This window comes from Rhineura floridana, chromosome 3 (assembly GCF_030035675.1).
Source record: "Rhineura floridana isolate rRhiFlo1 chromosome 3, rRhiFlo1.hap2, whole genome shotgun sequence".
NCBI classification, from domain to species: domain Eukaryota; kingdom Metazoa; phylum Chordata; class Lepidosauria; order Squamata; family Rhineuridae; genus Rhineura; species Rhineura floridana.
In genome coordinates, this window is record NC_084482.1 from 187070947 (window position 1) to 187086826 (window position 15880).

General features: G+C 40.6%; 1 protein-coding gene across 1 annotated transcript in view; it reads left to right on the plus strand.

Moving 5' to 3' along the window:
* Window positions 1-15880, plus strand: part of CFAP20DC (CFAP20 domain containing) — a 277854-nt gene that overhangs the window by 192985 nt on the left and 68989 nt on the right. Inside the window, exon 13 of the mRNA XM_061622079.1 lies at window positions 14953-15156. Within this exon, the coding sequence (XP_061478063.1) occupies window positions 14953-15156 (204 nt within the window). The remainder of the gene's footprint in view (window positions 1-14952; window positions 15157-15880) is intronic.

The window sequence follows — 15880 nt, forward strand, 5'->3', positions numbered from 1 at the left end:
CTAAACTAGGGAAAAAATATAACAGGTTTTGTCAATCCGTCAAATGTTTTAAGAGCTTAATAAAAATGCTTCTTATCACAAGGAGAGGATATATAGAAAGACAAGACAAGCTTTTAGTTGCCAGCTGAAGTGTTGCATTTAGAAGAATCTTGGAGCCATGTGAAATTACTATTTGCATGAAAAATCTCTTTGAAAATAAAAATGAACTTTAGTTTGAATTCCATTTTTGGAAATCCCTATTTGAATATCACCAAATGTGCAAGGGCTGTAAAGCATGATTGAGGACTATTTCAGAGTTTAAAAAAAATCATGGATCAGGTAGGTAGGTTAATTCTCAGGATTGTGCCCTGCTGAGGTATTTCTAGGAGCCAGCCCTTAAGAACTTGTAAAAAGGTCAACATTACTCACCTTCCTCCTGTGTATTATCAATGCTGTAGCTGGTATTTTGATTACAGCCTGTATGCTAGCTGTCCCTTTCACTGTTGCCTACAGTGCTATACATATAATTGCATTTTATCGAGATTATTTTTTTTTATTGCCAGGGATGATAATGTTCACAGCAGAAATTTTGACAAAATGTATGGCAAGCTCTTGCCCAATACAAAAAGACTTTTCAGAATCTCAACATTTCTCCCTTTCCAGTGGCTTTTATTGTGTAAAGAAAGCATCTCTGGAACACATGCAGGTGAAAACAGACATAATTTTTTTAAAATTTGTCATAATAGCACAGTTGCTGCCCTCCATACAAACATATACCTTCTGTCTTGGGATGAGTCTGAAAAAAGATCTGGTTCTGCAGGTTTTCAGTGTGATTCAATTTCATTAAGTAAACTGTGATGGGTATCTGTTAGCCAGAACCAGTGACCTCAGTAATGCACACAAAAATCCTCAGAACAGATTGTATTGCTTTTACAACGATTAAGAAATGCACAGTGCAAAAGAAAAGAGAGAAAGAAAGAAAAGACAGCCCTCCTAGTGCAGAAGAAGTAGGACAAGGCTATGGCATAGGAAACAAGTAACTGATCCTGCTAGTATCAATGACTATAACATAAGTTAAACCCTCTAAACACTCCCCTTAGAATTCTGTGTCTGCCTTCATGTTTAATTCCATTAATTTATGCTCCACAATAAATGGGTTGAGGAATGTGGTCTATTGTCTTAAAAGCAAAGAGAGAGGAGACCTTAAAGGTGTACAAAAAATGATTTGTTAAGCCAGTGTGTTTCAAGTCTTACGACTCTTCCTTAGGGACAGCTATAAGAGCAGAACGTATGTGCAAATAATGAAACAGAAATAAAAACTTTATCATAAAATGGAACATTAGTTTTAAATATAAAAAGGCACTGCCTGCATAATTGAATAAACTATGAAACTTAAAAATTATAACATAAAACACATTAATTTAATCCCTTTTTTCTTAAACAACCACAATAACATAAACACCAGATTTAGAATGAAATACAACTTCTGTCAAATAAGCAACACAAATGTGTATGTATTATGGAGGTGAAGAGCTTTTGAAGCAGAGGGGCTCAGCATCTCCCACCTGCTCCCATGTGGAAATGAGTCTGATGATGACTCTTTATTTGTTAATTGTTGTTTGCTGTGATTTTTTAAAACATATTTTGATGTTACTTTACAATGCTTTGGGAGGATTGTTATTTTATTTATTTATTTATTTACATGACTTATATCCCACCCTTCCTCCCAGCAGGAGCCCAGGGTGGCAAACAAAAGCACTAAAAACATTTTTAAACATCATAAAAACAGACTTTAAAATATATTAAAGCAAAACATCTTAAACATTTTAAACATTTTTTAAAGGGTTTAAAAAGAGGTTTAAAAATATATTAAAAAGCACTTCCAACACAGACGCAGACTGGGATAAGGTCTTTACTTAAAAGGCTTGTTGAAAGAGGAAGGTCTTCTGTAGGCGCTGAAAAGATAACAGAGATGGCACCTGTCTGATAAATATTAAATAATAAGGGGAGGAAATTCCAAGGGTAGGTGCCACTACACTAAAGGTCTGTTTCCTATATTGTGCAGAACAGACCTCCTGATAAGATGGTGTCTGTAGGAGGCCTTCACTTGCAGGGTGCAATGATTAATTGGGTATATAAGGGATAAGATGGTCTTTCAGATATCCTGGTCCCAAGCTGTATAGGGCTTTGTACACCAAAACCTGAACCTGGAACTTAGCCCAGTAGCTAATAGGTAGCCAGTGCAATTCTTTCAGCAGCAGGGTGACATGTTGCCAATACCCTGCCCTAGTGAGCAGTCTCACCACCACATTTTGCAGCAGCTACAGCTTCCAGACCAACCTCAAGGGTAGCCCCACATAGAGTGCATTATAGTAATCCAACCTGAAGGTTACCAGTGCATGGACAACAGTGGTCAGGCTATCCCTGTCCAGAAACGGCCGCAGCTGTCTTACCAGCTGAAGCTGGTAAAAGACCCTCCTAGCCACTGAGGTCACCTGGGCATCCAGCAACAAAGATGGATCCAGGAGCACCCCCAGATTACAGACCTGCTCTTTCAGAGTATGACCCCATCCAAAGCAGGCAACTGACCAATTATCCGAACTTGGGAACCACCAACCCACAGCATCTCCATCTTGCTAGGATTCAGACTTAGTTTATTGGCCTTCATCGAGCCCATCTACCAGTCCAGGCACTGGTCCAGGGCCTGCATGGTCTCTCCTGATTCAGATGTTACAGAGAAATAGACCTGGGTATCTTCAGCGTATTGCTGACACCTCTCCCCAGATCTCCTGATGACTATTCCCAAGGGCTTCATATAGATATTAAACAGCATGGAGGACAACATAGTACCCTGCGGCACCCCACGGCACAACTGCCAGGGGGCTGAAAGATAATCACCCAATGCTATTCTCTGAAAATGACCCTGAAAATAGGATTGGAACCACTGTAAAACAGTACCTTCAATGCTTGTCTCACCAAATCAGCCCAGAAAGATACCATGGTCAATGGTATCAAAAGCCACCAAGAGATCAAGTAAGAATAAAGGGTCGCATTCCCCCTGTCCTTCCTCCAATAAAGGGCATCCATCAGGGCGACCAAGGCTGATTCAGTCCCATAACCAGGCCTGAACCTAGACTGGAATGGGTCAAGATAATCTGTTTCATCCAAGAATACTTGCAGTTGCTACACCACAACTCTCTCAGTCACCTTTCCTAAGAAGGGGGTATTTGCGACCGGGTGGTAGTTGTCACAAACCAATGGGTCCAGGGTTGGCTTTTTCAGGAGCAGTCAGATCACTGCCTTCTATCAGGGCGGCTGGAACCACTCCTTCCTGCAACAATGCATTGGCCACACCCTGAATTCACCTGGTCGAACCCCCTCAGCAAGCTTTAATAAGCCAAGAATGGCAAGGGTGAAGAGGACACATTGCTGGCTGCATCGTCGCAAGCACCTTGTCCACGTCATCAGGCCTGAAACCATTCCCAAGAAGTTGCAGCAGACTTTGTGCTGGACATCTCACTGGGGTGAGGATTTTTATCCGGAAAGGCGGGGTATAATAATGAAGACTCCTGCTGAAATTAATGACATTATCCTAACTTGATGTGGGAGCAGCTCTTCAAGCTTGCCTCTCCTCAGACTGGGCTTTGCACAGCTGCCATCATTTGCAGCTGGAGATTGTGCAGCTTCCACTACCACCACTCCTGTGGTCTCTGGCTGAAGATGACAGCCAGACAATGTCCTGCTGGATCCAGTTACCCACCCCTCATCTAAAATTACCTAGCTGCACCACTGACAGTCAACTGGAACTATTGCTCTGAGGGAAGCACAGTCTGAGTGCACCTGGTCTTTGTAGCATATTGAGCTCAGGATTGCATACATTGTTTTTTATTTATTCATTTTGTGATGGTGGCTAAACAGGCAGGTTGTCTGTTTCGTTTTGAAGCACAGTGCCTTTCCAACTCTAAGATGCTATTGAACTATTAAAAGGTTAAAGATGGCAGCATGAGCAGCGGCGTGAATGCGTTCCTGCGAGGTTGCAAGAAGACAGCGGGTAAGCTGCTGGTGGTTTATTTTGACCACCCTCACCACTCGGGACCTGTGCAGACCAGAGTAACCGGCAGGGGTGCAGTTGTGCCACCTTTATTTTTGAAAAGCTCCAGAGCTATCAAATGCCGCCCACTCGTCTCTGCCGCTGCGTCTTCCTTGCCAACACACTCCCTGCTGGGCTTTTTGTTGTCTAGTTTGATGGAGGGGCAGCTGTACCATCTTCACCTTTGAAAGCCCCAGATCCACCAAGCACCTCCTGCCCGCTTCACCACCGCATCATTTTTTGCCGCCGCCCTCCCCACTGGGCCTCTTGTCATCCAGCCCGGCCGTGATGGTGGACCCGTACCAACTGTCCGATGATACAAGCTCCGGCGCTGGGGCCTCCCCTGCGGGCAGATCCATCTATGCTGAGCAGGCCTCCACCCCCTTTCCTCTCCTCTTAGAGCCTGTTGTTTCCATCTCTCCCATGGGCAGACCCACCCACACCAAGCAGGCTTCTACTTCTTTCCTTTCTTTCCAAGCTCGTCATTTCCACCTTTCAGCAACCTACCAGAGCCGGAACGTCAACTGTTTCATCCCTGTGATCAAGTTGAAGTACTGCTTACCATGGACATCGTCTATGTTGGCAAAAAGCTGGATTGCTCCTGCTCCTTTTCCTGTGTTAGGACCGACAGATGCAGTACCAGCAGGACACCTATGTTTTGATGTCAACATATTGATGTAAGAACTAGTAGACATTGTCTAATTGTTAGGAATTTGTTAGGAAAGTGTGATTTGTTGTATTTTCATTGAAAGTTATTGTTGCTTTTTAATAATGTTATTACCTTGTTATTTAATTTTTGTAAATTGTACTGTTTCTATTGATACGTATTTCTATATTTGTGTTTATTTTTTGTAAGCCGCCTTGAGGGCCTTTTGGCCAAGAGGCGGGATAGAAATAAACAACAACAACAATAATGGATCTCTACTCCTCTCTGTGCAGGGTTGGTTTGTCTCAGAAGTTTTTCTTATGGTGAAGAGGCTGCTGGAGTAATCTCCCACTCCCAATGGGAGGGGACCTTGTACACTTTTTCAGCCTAGCTAGCATCACTTCCCTAACACATTTGTTCAGTAAGCAGCGCTGAGCCCATGAAAAGAGCCAAGACTCCTCTGCTGCATTCAGCTGCCAGGCACGTCTCTCCCCAACAAAATCTGAGAGGCCCTTGGCAGGGGAAGATGATGCAACAATTGGTGGAGCTCCAGCCCTGTATCAACACAGCTAGCGTGAGTCTGGCTTCATGTGTGGAAGCAGTATCTCTCTAGATCAGCCTTTCCCAACCAGTGTGCCTCCAGATGTTGTTGGACCACAATTCCCATCTTTCCTGACCATTGGCAATGCTGGCTGAGGCTGAAAAAGTTGGCTATCACAAGATTTTCAAAAGCAACTGTCCAGATATTTTGGAGAATGGAAAGATGCAGGGCGACTTGGTTGCTACGTTTCAGTATCTCTAGTTCATTCCCAAATGTCAAGGGCAGAGTAACAGCTTGCTTCATTAAAGTGTAGACCTTCCAGAACAGAAATATTCCAATGGGGGAAACTGCTTATCAAACAGTGGCTCCTTGTGCAAAATACAGCATGGGCCTTGAGATCTACAATTAATACAATTAACCAAAAAGCAAAAGGACCTCCAAAATAATATGCCACTGCCTTCGCTTTTTTCTTTACAAATCAATGTTGCAATCATTTCTTGGCCACTTCAAATAACACAAGAATGAACCTTGGCCACCGTACAACAGGCATATATTTCCCCCTCTTTCAAAGTATTATATTCAGACCATTGTTTAAATTTCAATATTGTGATTAAAAGTCTTGAGTGCACATTGCTATTTATGATCAAATAGGCTCACAGTATGAGCTAACATTTGGACTGTTGAAGAATGAGAACAACATGAGGAATTTCTAAGCTCCTCCCTGTCCCCCAGTTCTTTCAAACCTACTCTTTTTTAGAGTATAATGGAACACTAATTATTGGCTCTAGATGTATATACATCAAGGAGCATTGCAGTACATGTTGGGGGTTCTTATTGAAAGAATGTTCGTAATGACTCTCAGGTTGGGTAAATGGACCGGGCTTATTTCAATTGTCAAAGGCATGTCGGTAAAAATTGAGATGGGCTTAAGTACACGCCCACTAAAAAGAAAAGGGATAGCCAAATGTTTCAAAATGAAATGTGTGGTCTTTCAAGTGTACCCAAGGGAACCTTGGAAACTATCTTTCTGAAAATGTAGAAGGTACCTAGAACGCTACAGGTGTTCCTGAAATCCAAGTAATATAGTAACGTTACGAAACAACTGGCACATGTTGGAGACTGTTGATTGAGTAGTTGTTGTTCAAGCAGCTGAGGGGGGCAGCACTTTTATTTTAAAAGCCTTTTTCAAGATTGAGCTGCCAAGGAATAACTGGTTATCAACATTAATAAGCCATGATGTTCAGGGGCAGGATGGGGGATGTAATTTGGCCTTGAGGAGTTCAACACATTGGCATGATTATTTGTATGCCCTGATGGGGGCTGGAGCTGCTGGAAGGGGAATGGAATTCTGATGCCATTATGAGATGTAAGTGTAGTCTAGGATATTAAAGCCAAATTGCTAACTGTACAATGCACTTCTATTGGGCTTTATTTGAGGGAATGTTTATACCAGCTTAAAAGCCCTGTTCCAGATGTTCTTGTGATTATAAGGTGGGGGGGCATTCAGATGTTCAATGAAACTCATGAGCCATCCATTTCTATATAAAAATACATGTAGAAAGTTTCTCATTGAAGCAAACAGGGTGGCTCCTACTTGCAAAAGTTCTCAAAGGTTTTGTGTGCACATCAGACCCCTATTGAACTCTGGAATAGGGTGAAATGGATCTGTATGTAACTGTAGTTTCCAGAGATTGTGATCCTATATACTGCGGTTACATATATACAGTATTGGACCCATATTGCAGCATTTAGGAATGGGAAACAGTGTTTCTACCCAACACAAAAAATGGAGACTCTAATTTGAGTAGAAGTATTCTTGTGAATTTATCAGACCAAATTCTGTTTTGTTTTGGGAATTCCTTGCTTTTTCATTTGTTCTCGGGGGGGAGGTGCTAAACAATGTGTCTGTGAGGGCATTGGCTAATAAAGAAAGGGGTATTGTGAAAGCTAGCAGCTGTTTTTATCTGGGTGACTAGACAACACTGGAGAAGGTTGCAGGCATGTACCCAGTCTAAAATGTCTAGGAGGGTACCCAAAAAAGTAAGAGGGGCCAGAAATAAAATCTGTAATAAATTTAATTCTTTGCTCTTTGTAAAAAAATTTAGGAGTAGAAAAATTGTAGCAGGGCTGACAAATGCAAGTGACTTTACTGATTCTGAACCTTTTGCTTGGGTATAAGTCCCGTTGGGTTCAATGGGATTTATTTCTGACTAGTAAACAGGGTTCTTGTTGCAGATCTTAGCCATCAGCACAATCTTGATTTTTTTAAAAAAATTAAAGAACTGTTCAAACCCTTGGATGATCGCACATGGGACATGTGCTATCTTGCACATTGCTGCAAGGGGACATTTTAATAAATATATTTAAATATATAAAACATTTACACTTTCACTGAGTGTGTGCAAAGTGCTTTCCATTTCTTCAACTTGGAATTTAGTTCTAAATAAACATACCTAGGGAAGCAGGCCATGACTGGTCTCTCTAGAATCTTAGTCATGCAGTAAGCACTCCACCCACTACTGCCTTGCATTTGTGACAATCTTTGCCTTGCACGTAAATGATTAAAGTCCTGTTCTCTGTACTTACAGTCCCTCCTGGTAAGCCATTTTTATTTTCCCAAAATACACTTCCAGAAAAAAAGGTAGCTGTTTATACTGTCAAAGCTGTGAATCTGCACTCTACCAAAATTATTTTCCTCTCATAAAAGAAAAAAAAGAGAGAATTCAAACTGCAAATGTTGAGGTGGGTGAAAGGTTTATGAATTCCTCTTAGCTCCAGTAGCTATTTAAAAAAGAAAATAATAGTAAACAACAAGATTTTATTTTATTTTTTAGTATTTTTATTTGTTTATTTTTATTTGCTTTGATTTATATACTGCCTTTTTGCCAAGGCACCCATGGCAGTTTACCATTTTAAAATACTAAAACAATAAATTTTATAAAAAGTAGAGTGACAAAGTCCACTCAAGCCAGCTGGGAGCTGATGGCCTGGGCTTCCTCTCTTCTCTCTTCCCGTAGGTCACACAGAGTTCCAGGGAAGGTAGGGAAGAGGTTGCCCCAATAGGTCTTTCAGGCCATTGATGGTTCTGCCAGGAGCCTATGGTATGCGTGCTCCCTAGCAAATGGCAACCTGCAGGCGGTGCTTTGGGTTTTGTTCTTGCAGGGGGAAGAGGGTCTCTGTTTAGCGAAGGAGGGTGTCAAGAATTAGGAGGAACCTCATATGAGATTATAGGGAAACAGTGATGAGCTGAGGAGAAAGGAGAAAGCAGCTCTGTCGTGCAGAAAGTTGAACTCCTATTAGCTTTATGGCAGGGACAGTTCAGATCCTTCCCATGCAAACGCTGGAGTAGCGGGAGAAAATTTGCTGTGTGGAATTGATTGCTTGAGACTGCAAAGTTAGTGTTTGCTTGGGAGTGAAGCTTAGTGGCCTCAATAGAGCTAGTACAGGATGGTGCTAAGGTGTTCCCCCAGCTCCAGGCTGTCTCATTTTATCTTCTCAAAGCGGTGGCATTCCAAGCGTTTGGAGCAGATGCTTAATGACAGAACTAAGCAAATGCAATTTTATCACAATTCTTCCACAAAGAAAAATGAAAAAAGGTGGAAGGTATACTGATGCAGAAAAATGTGCATAGCCATTGTCTGATTCCATACAATCATCTCTGCTGATTTGTCAACAAGGAATCTTAAGCCAACATGGAAGGGGCAGCAGACATCATCTGTCCTTTTGGAGGGAGAGAGTGGAGGAGACTGGCAGTGAAAAAATCAGGGCTTTCTTCAATTGGACTGCTCCTCACAAGAGGGACAACTTTACATTTTATATCATTTCTTTCTTGTAGTATTTTAAAATTGTAAACCGCCTTGAGTGTCTTGGCGGAAAGGCAGTATATAAATTCAATAAATAAATAAATAAATGAAATAACCTTGGCTCACTTATTTATTTATTTATTATTTGATTAATATCCCACCCTTCCTCCCAGCAGGAGCCCAGGGCAGCAAACAAAAGCACTAAAAACACTTTAAAACATCATAAAAACAGACTTTAAATTACATTAAAGCAAAACATCTTTAAAAGCATTTTTTAAAGCTTTGAAGACATCTTTTATAAACATTTAAAACATTTTTTAAGCTTTAAAAACATACTAAAAAGCAATTCCAGCACAGTTGCAGACTGGGATAAGGTCCCAACTTAAAAAGGCTTGTTGAAACAGGAAAGTCTTCAATAGGTGCCAAAAAGATAACAGAGGTTTTTGTAGTTATGTGCCTTCAAGTCGATTACAACTTGTGGCGACCCTATGAATCAACGACCTCCAACAGCATCTGTCATGAACCACCCTGTTCAGATCTTGTAAGTTCAGGTCTGTGGCTTCCTTTATGGAATCAATCCATCTCTTGTTTGGTCTTCCTTTTTTCCCAGCATTACTGACTTTTCTAGCGAATCCTGTCTTTTCATTATGTGTCCAAAGTATGATAACCTCAGTTTCATCATTTTAGCTTCTAGTGATAGTTCTGGTTTAATTTGTTCTAACACCCAATTATTTGTCTTTTTTGCAGTCCATGGTATGCACAAAGCTCTCCTCCAACACCACATTTCAAATGAGTTTATTTTTTCACTGTCCAACTTTCACAGCCATACATAGAGATCGGGAACACTATGGTCTGAATGATCCTGACTTTAGTGTTCAATGACAAATCTTTGCATTTGAGGACCTTTTCTAGTTCTCTCATAGCTGCCCTCCCCAGTCCTAGCCTTCTTCTGATTTGTTGACTATGGTCTCCATTTTGGTTAGGGACTGTGCCAAGGTATTGATAATCCTTGGCAAGTTCAATTCCCTCGTTGTCAACTTTAAAATTACATAAATCTTCTGTTGTCATTACTTTAGTTTTCTTGACTTTCAGCTGTAGTCTTCCTTTTGTGCTTTCCTCTTCAACTTTCATCAGCATTCGTTTCAAATCATTACTGGTTTCTGCTAGTAGTATGGTATCATCTGTATATCTTAAATTATTGATATTTCTCCCTCCAATTTTCACACCTCCATCTTCATCCAGTCCTGCTTTCCATATGATATGTTCTGCATATAGATTAAACAAATAGGGTGATAAAATACACCCCTGTCTCACACCCTTTCTGATTGGGAACCAAACAATTTCTACATATTCTGTCCTTACAGTAGTCTCTTGTCCAGAGTATAGGTTGCACATCAGGACAATCAGATGCTGTGACACCCCCATTTCTTTTAATGCATTCCATAGTTTTTCATGATCTACACAAAGGCTTTGCTGTAATCTATAAAGCACAGGGTGATTTCCTTCTGAAATTCCTTGGTCCGTTCCATTATCCATCATATGTTTGCAACATGATCTCTGATGCCTCTTCCCTTTCTAAATCCAGCTTGGACATCTGGCATTTCTCGCTCCATATATGGTAACAGCCTTTGTTGTAGAATCTTGAGCATTACTTTACTTGCATGGGATATTAAGGCAATAGTTCGATAATTACTGCATTCCCTGGGATCCCCTTTCTTTGGAATTGGGATGTATATTGAACGCTTCCAGACTGTGGGCCATTGTTTAGTTTTCCATATTTCTTGACAGATTTTTGTCAAAATTTGGACAGATTCAGTCTCAGTAGCTTGTAGCAATTCTATTGGTATTCCATCAGCTCCTGGTGATTTGTTTTTTCCAAGTATTTTAAGAGCAGCTTTCACCTCACATTCTAAAATTTCCAGTTCTCCATCATACGGTTCCTCCGTGAATGAATCTGTCATCCTGGCATCTCTTTTATAGAGTTCTTCAGTGTTTTGCTTCCATCTTCCTTTTATTTCATCTCGGTCAGTCAGTGTGTCCCCCTGTTGATTATTCAACATCCCTACTCTTGGTTTGAATTTCCCTTTCATTTTTCTAATCTTTTGGAATAGGGCTCTTGTTCTTCCCTTTTTGTTGTCCTCTTCTATCTCTATACAATAACAACTCTAATAGTTCTCTTTGTCCCTATGTACTAATTGCTGTATTGTTATATGTAGGGTTCTGTGTTTTTGCTTTTGCTTTTCTTCTCTCTTTAACCATTTTAAGTTTATTCAGTCTTCCATTGAGGTCTTTCTCTCTTTTTAACTAAAGGTATTGTCATTTTGCATTCTTCCCTGATAATGTCTCTGACTTCACTCCATAGTTCTTCTGGTTTTCTCTCAGCTAAGTTTAAAGCCTCAAATCTGTTCCTTATTTGATCTTTATATTCTTCTGGGATGTTATTTAAATTGTATTTTGGCATTATGATTGCTTTGTTGTTCTTTAGCTTTACTCTGATTTTTTATATGACCAGTTCATGATCTGTAGTGCAGTCTGCTCCTGGTCTTGTTTTCACTGAAAAGTATGGTGCTTCTCCATCTTCTGCTACCAATTATATAATCAATTTGATTCCTATATTGACCATTTGGTGATGTCCACATGTACAATAATCTTTTTGGTTACTCAAAAAATGTGTTTGCAAGAAACAAATTATTGGCTTCACAGAAGTCAATTAATCTTTCTCCTGCATCATTTCTATCTCCTAAGCCCCTATCTCCTAAGCCCCAACAATCTCAAGGGCAGCCCCACATAGAGCGCATTACAGTAATCCAGCCTGGAGGTTACCAGTGCATGGACAACAATGGTCAGGCTATCCCATTCCAGAAATGGCCACAGCTGTCTTACCAGCCAAAGCTGGTAAAAGGCAGTCCTAGCCATTGAGGTCACATGGGCCTCTAGCAACAAAGATGGATCCAGGAGCACCCCCAGACTACGGAGCTGCTCTTTCAGTACTTCTGCCTTCTCTCAGTACACAGGTCTTTCTCATTCTAAGAAAATATCCTTCATTTCATCAATATTCATGGATAACTGCTTTCTTCTCGGCATGGGAGGAACCTCAGTTCTTTTGTTCTCACTCAAGTGGCAGTGTGAGCCGTACCAAAGTGAAGCATTTGATTGGTAATGTCAGTGTGGTTACAAACTACTAATGCTGAGATAGGTGTGATGATACCCATTGTTAAAGTTGGAGACTATTATGTCCTTTCAGCTGCACTTGTCTGGTAACACCTGGCTTTGAAATAGTCACTGTGGTGCATTAGTGATGGATTTATGACCCAAAAAGGAAAGGTTGTAATGCAAAGGTACCAGCAAGGCATTTGTATTAAAGAGGAGGAGTTGTTGGTGGTGGTAGTAGCAGTTTATTTCTATACTGCCCTCCATCCAAAGATTGCAGAGCAATACACCGCAAAATTTAAGAGCCAGTGTGGCCAATGTCAGACGAGAACCTGGTAGACCAGAGTTCAGATCCCCACTCAGCCATGAAGCCGACTGGATGAGAGCCATTACCTCTCAGCCTAACCGATCTCACAGGATTGTTGTGAGGGTGAAATGGGCAAGGGGGACAATCATGGATGCCACTTTGAGCTCCATGGAGGAAAGGTGGGATAAAAATGTAATAATAAATAAATATAAAACCATATAATAAAGGTACAAAAATATTTAAAACATAATAAAAAATTAAGATTAAGTACAGGAAGCTTGAGGACAGTCTCAAAAGGCTCATAACACATACAGCAGTAGTGCCTGAACTTTCTCCAGAGCCCTCAATAAATAAATGTGACTTTAAAAGATGCCTTGAAGGCAATACATCATAGGGTGGAGACAAACTCACTGTTCTGCTGGTTCCAATGCATCTCCACCTTTCTCTTCTGAAAACGGGCACATGACACTAGTCAAACCCCTCCCCTTTTTACTATATAACCTGGTGGGAGCAGCTTTACATTTTTTTTTTATTTGCTTCAAAGAGATTTCTCAACTGATCAGGAGATCAACCTGTTTCCCCTCCAGGTGTGGCCAATGGACACGCCTTGCTGTTGGTAACTAGTGTGCTCACAGCCTTTTTGTGTCTTTTGCTGCCTTTTTGAAAGAGCAGAACAAGAGTAACTGCTAGATGAGACCCAAGGTCTATCTAATCCAGCATCATGTTTCCCACTGTGTCCCACTAAGTGCCCACAAGCGTGAATACAAAATAACCCTCACTGTTATTGCTTCCACAGCTCAATGGCATACCAGTTCTGAACCTTGGACTATGCACAATAAAGCATTAAATTGCTACTAGTACAAATCTGATTATAACTGGGATCCAGCTTTTGTAATTTGTCCACTATACTTAATGAGATGAAAAGCTATGAGCCCACTTCTTTTTTTCAAATTATCTAACTAACAGGGCATATAAACATGCATAAAATAACACTTCTTGTTTTTTTGAGAAAAGTCACATGGGAAGGAAGGAATTTGGAATGGAGAGGCTGCTAGAGTTTCTCTGCTCCTAAGTGTGCTGCACCCAGCTGATTTTTCTTCCTGGAGTTCAGGCATGTTTTAAACCCCACAGAGGGAAAAGTAGATTTAAGGGTATGATTTGGAATGGTAAAAGTTCCTGGGAGGGAAAGGTTAAGCACACATGTTGATACCATATGCAACTAGGAATCTAGTATCTTTGCATTGTACAAAGTAAGAAGTCCACTTTTAGACTTCAGGTCTCTCATATCTAAGTCTCACCACAATGTTGTGTTGCTCTAATTTGTGTTTGGTTTGTGGCTTTCTTAATAGATGTTTTTTTCTCTTTAAAAATTTTGAGGTTTAAATAGATTTGGGAATAACTGTCAGAGAAGAAATATGAAAGGAACTGAGCAAGGAATCATGGATTCTCCTTGCATAAACTTGAAAGAAGGTTATTTTGAGTTTATGTTTCAATGGCAGCAGACACTATTGAAAATGTTGGAGAAGCTGCAGCAATGCCTGGTTTTCATATGTGTTGAGCTTAATCATGTTATGTTTTTAAACTTGGACTGGAAGTAAGCTTGAATAAGTAACAAATTTTGTCAATTAATTATCTGGAAAACCTTTGGTTTTCATTATCATTTTAAGCCACCAGGTATTTTTGAATAATTGGTCACAAGTTCCAAGCAAGTTGGTTATCCTATATCATTTGAATAGTGTTGGTACTCCTTCCTTTCCTGAACATAAAGATATGGACTATCGTCAAAAGTGAATCAGCTATGTAACCTAGATGGAACATATGAACATAAGAAGCTGCCTAATACTGTGTCAGACCATTGTTCCATCTAGCTCAGTATTGTCTACTCTGATTGGCAGCATCTCTTCAGGATTTCAAGCAGGAGTCTCTTGCAGCCCTACCTGGCGATGCCAGGACTGGACTTGGGCCTTTCTGCATGCAAGCCAGATGCTCTAACACTGAGCTATTGCCCTTCCCCTTCCACCTACCAACTATTGTTCTGGTTTTCTTTAATTTGTTGGATTATAGTATTGAACCTTGCAGAGTTTGTAATCTAACCTAGTTCAATGAATTTCCTCATCTTTTAGACCCATTTATACAGTACTAATCAAAACTTGGAGGTTTCATACAGCATGCAAGGAAGCTAAGCTGCTGGAACACAAGCTGCCCTACATAGCTATATTTTTGTTCAACTTCATTTCTCTTAGAACGATGAAGCAATTATTATCCATAGCTGAAGCAGACGTGTGTATCCCTGAACCCTTTTCCTTGGTATATCACATGACCTCTTTCCCTTGCAAGAAATATCAGATCCTTTTCAGCTACTGTAGAAACATATGCATGTGTTCTCCTAGTTCCTTCCAGTACCACTCTCATGTTTCATTTCAATATAATTCATAGGAATATGACTGGAGAAACTACCAAGCAGGCAACATGAGTGCTTCCGAACTGCAAATGTTAGCAAGTATGAAAAAGCAACAAAACGAAGAGCTGGAAGATAATGGACTTTCACATGGGTTGAGTGCATCTCAGTTAGACAACTGTAATATCAGCATCAGCACAAGCAGTGATGACACAACAACCTGGAACTCATGTCTCCCAGCGGTAAGCATGTATAGTGTAAATGGTTTCTTAGTGGAACCCCAACTATTCTCAGCTCATTCAAATGTTTGTGTTGGCTTAAGTATCAACATCAGGTTGGCCAGTTTGTAGGTTCCAAGATCTATCTCCCCTCCTTTTTTTAAAGACAGCTACAACATTTGACCATCTCCAGTTTTCCGGTGCCTCACCTTTTTTCAACAATTCTCAAGTTTGTGTTCTACCACTAAGCTTGATAAATTAATGCTGCCTCTTAATAATTAATGTATTTTTTGTAGATACATCAGGCCAATCAGTTCGTAGTTCCCAGATTTATCCCCCCCCTTTTAAGACATGTACAGCATTTGACCATCTCCAGTCTTCTAGCACCTCCGATTTTTTCCAACAATTCTCAAAGATTGCAGACTGTGTAATCCTAAATAACTTCTGCAAGGTTCTTCAATACCCTGGATTCTAATTCACCTGGCCCTGGAAACCTGAACTCATTTAAAGCACCTATGTGCTCCCTAACCATCTCCTTGCCTATCTTGAACTGCAAGTAAACTTAAGTAATTGTACTCCTATTCCCAGATTGAACGCTATTTCCCTTGCAGGAGAAGACAGAGGCAAAATTGGAGCTGAGTAGTTCCACCTTCTCTCTGTCACGTGCTAATGCTTCTCCATGTTTCCCCTAGGTTTATTTTCATCTCCATTCGTTTCTAACTGCTGAAAGTGTTTCCTGGTAGATCTT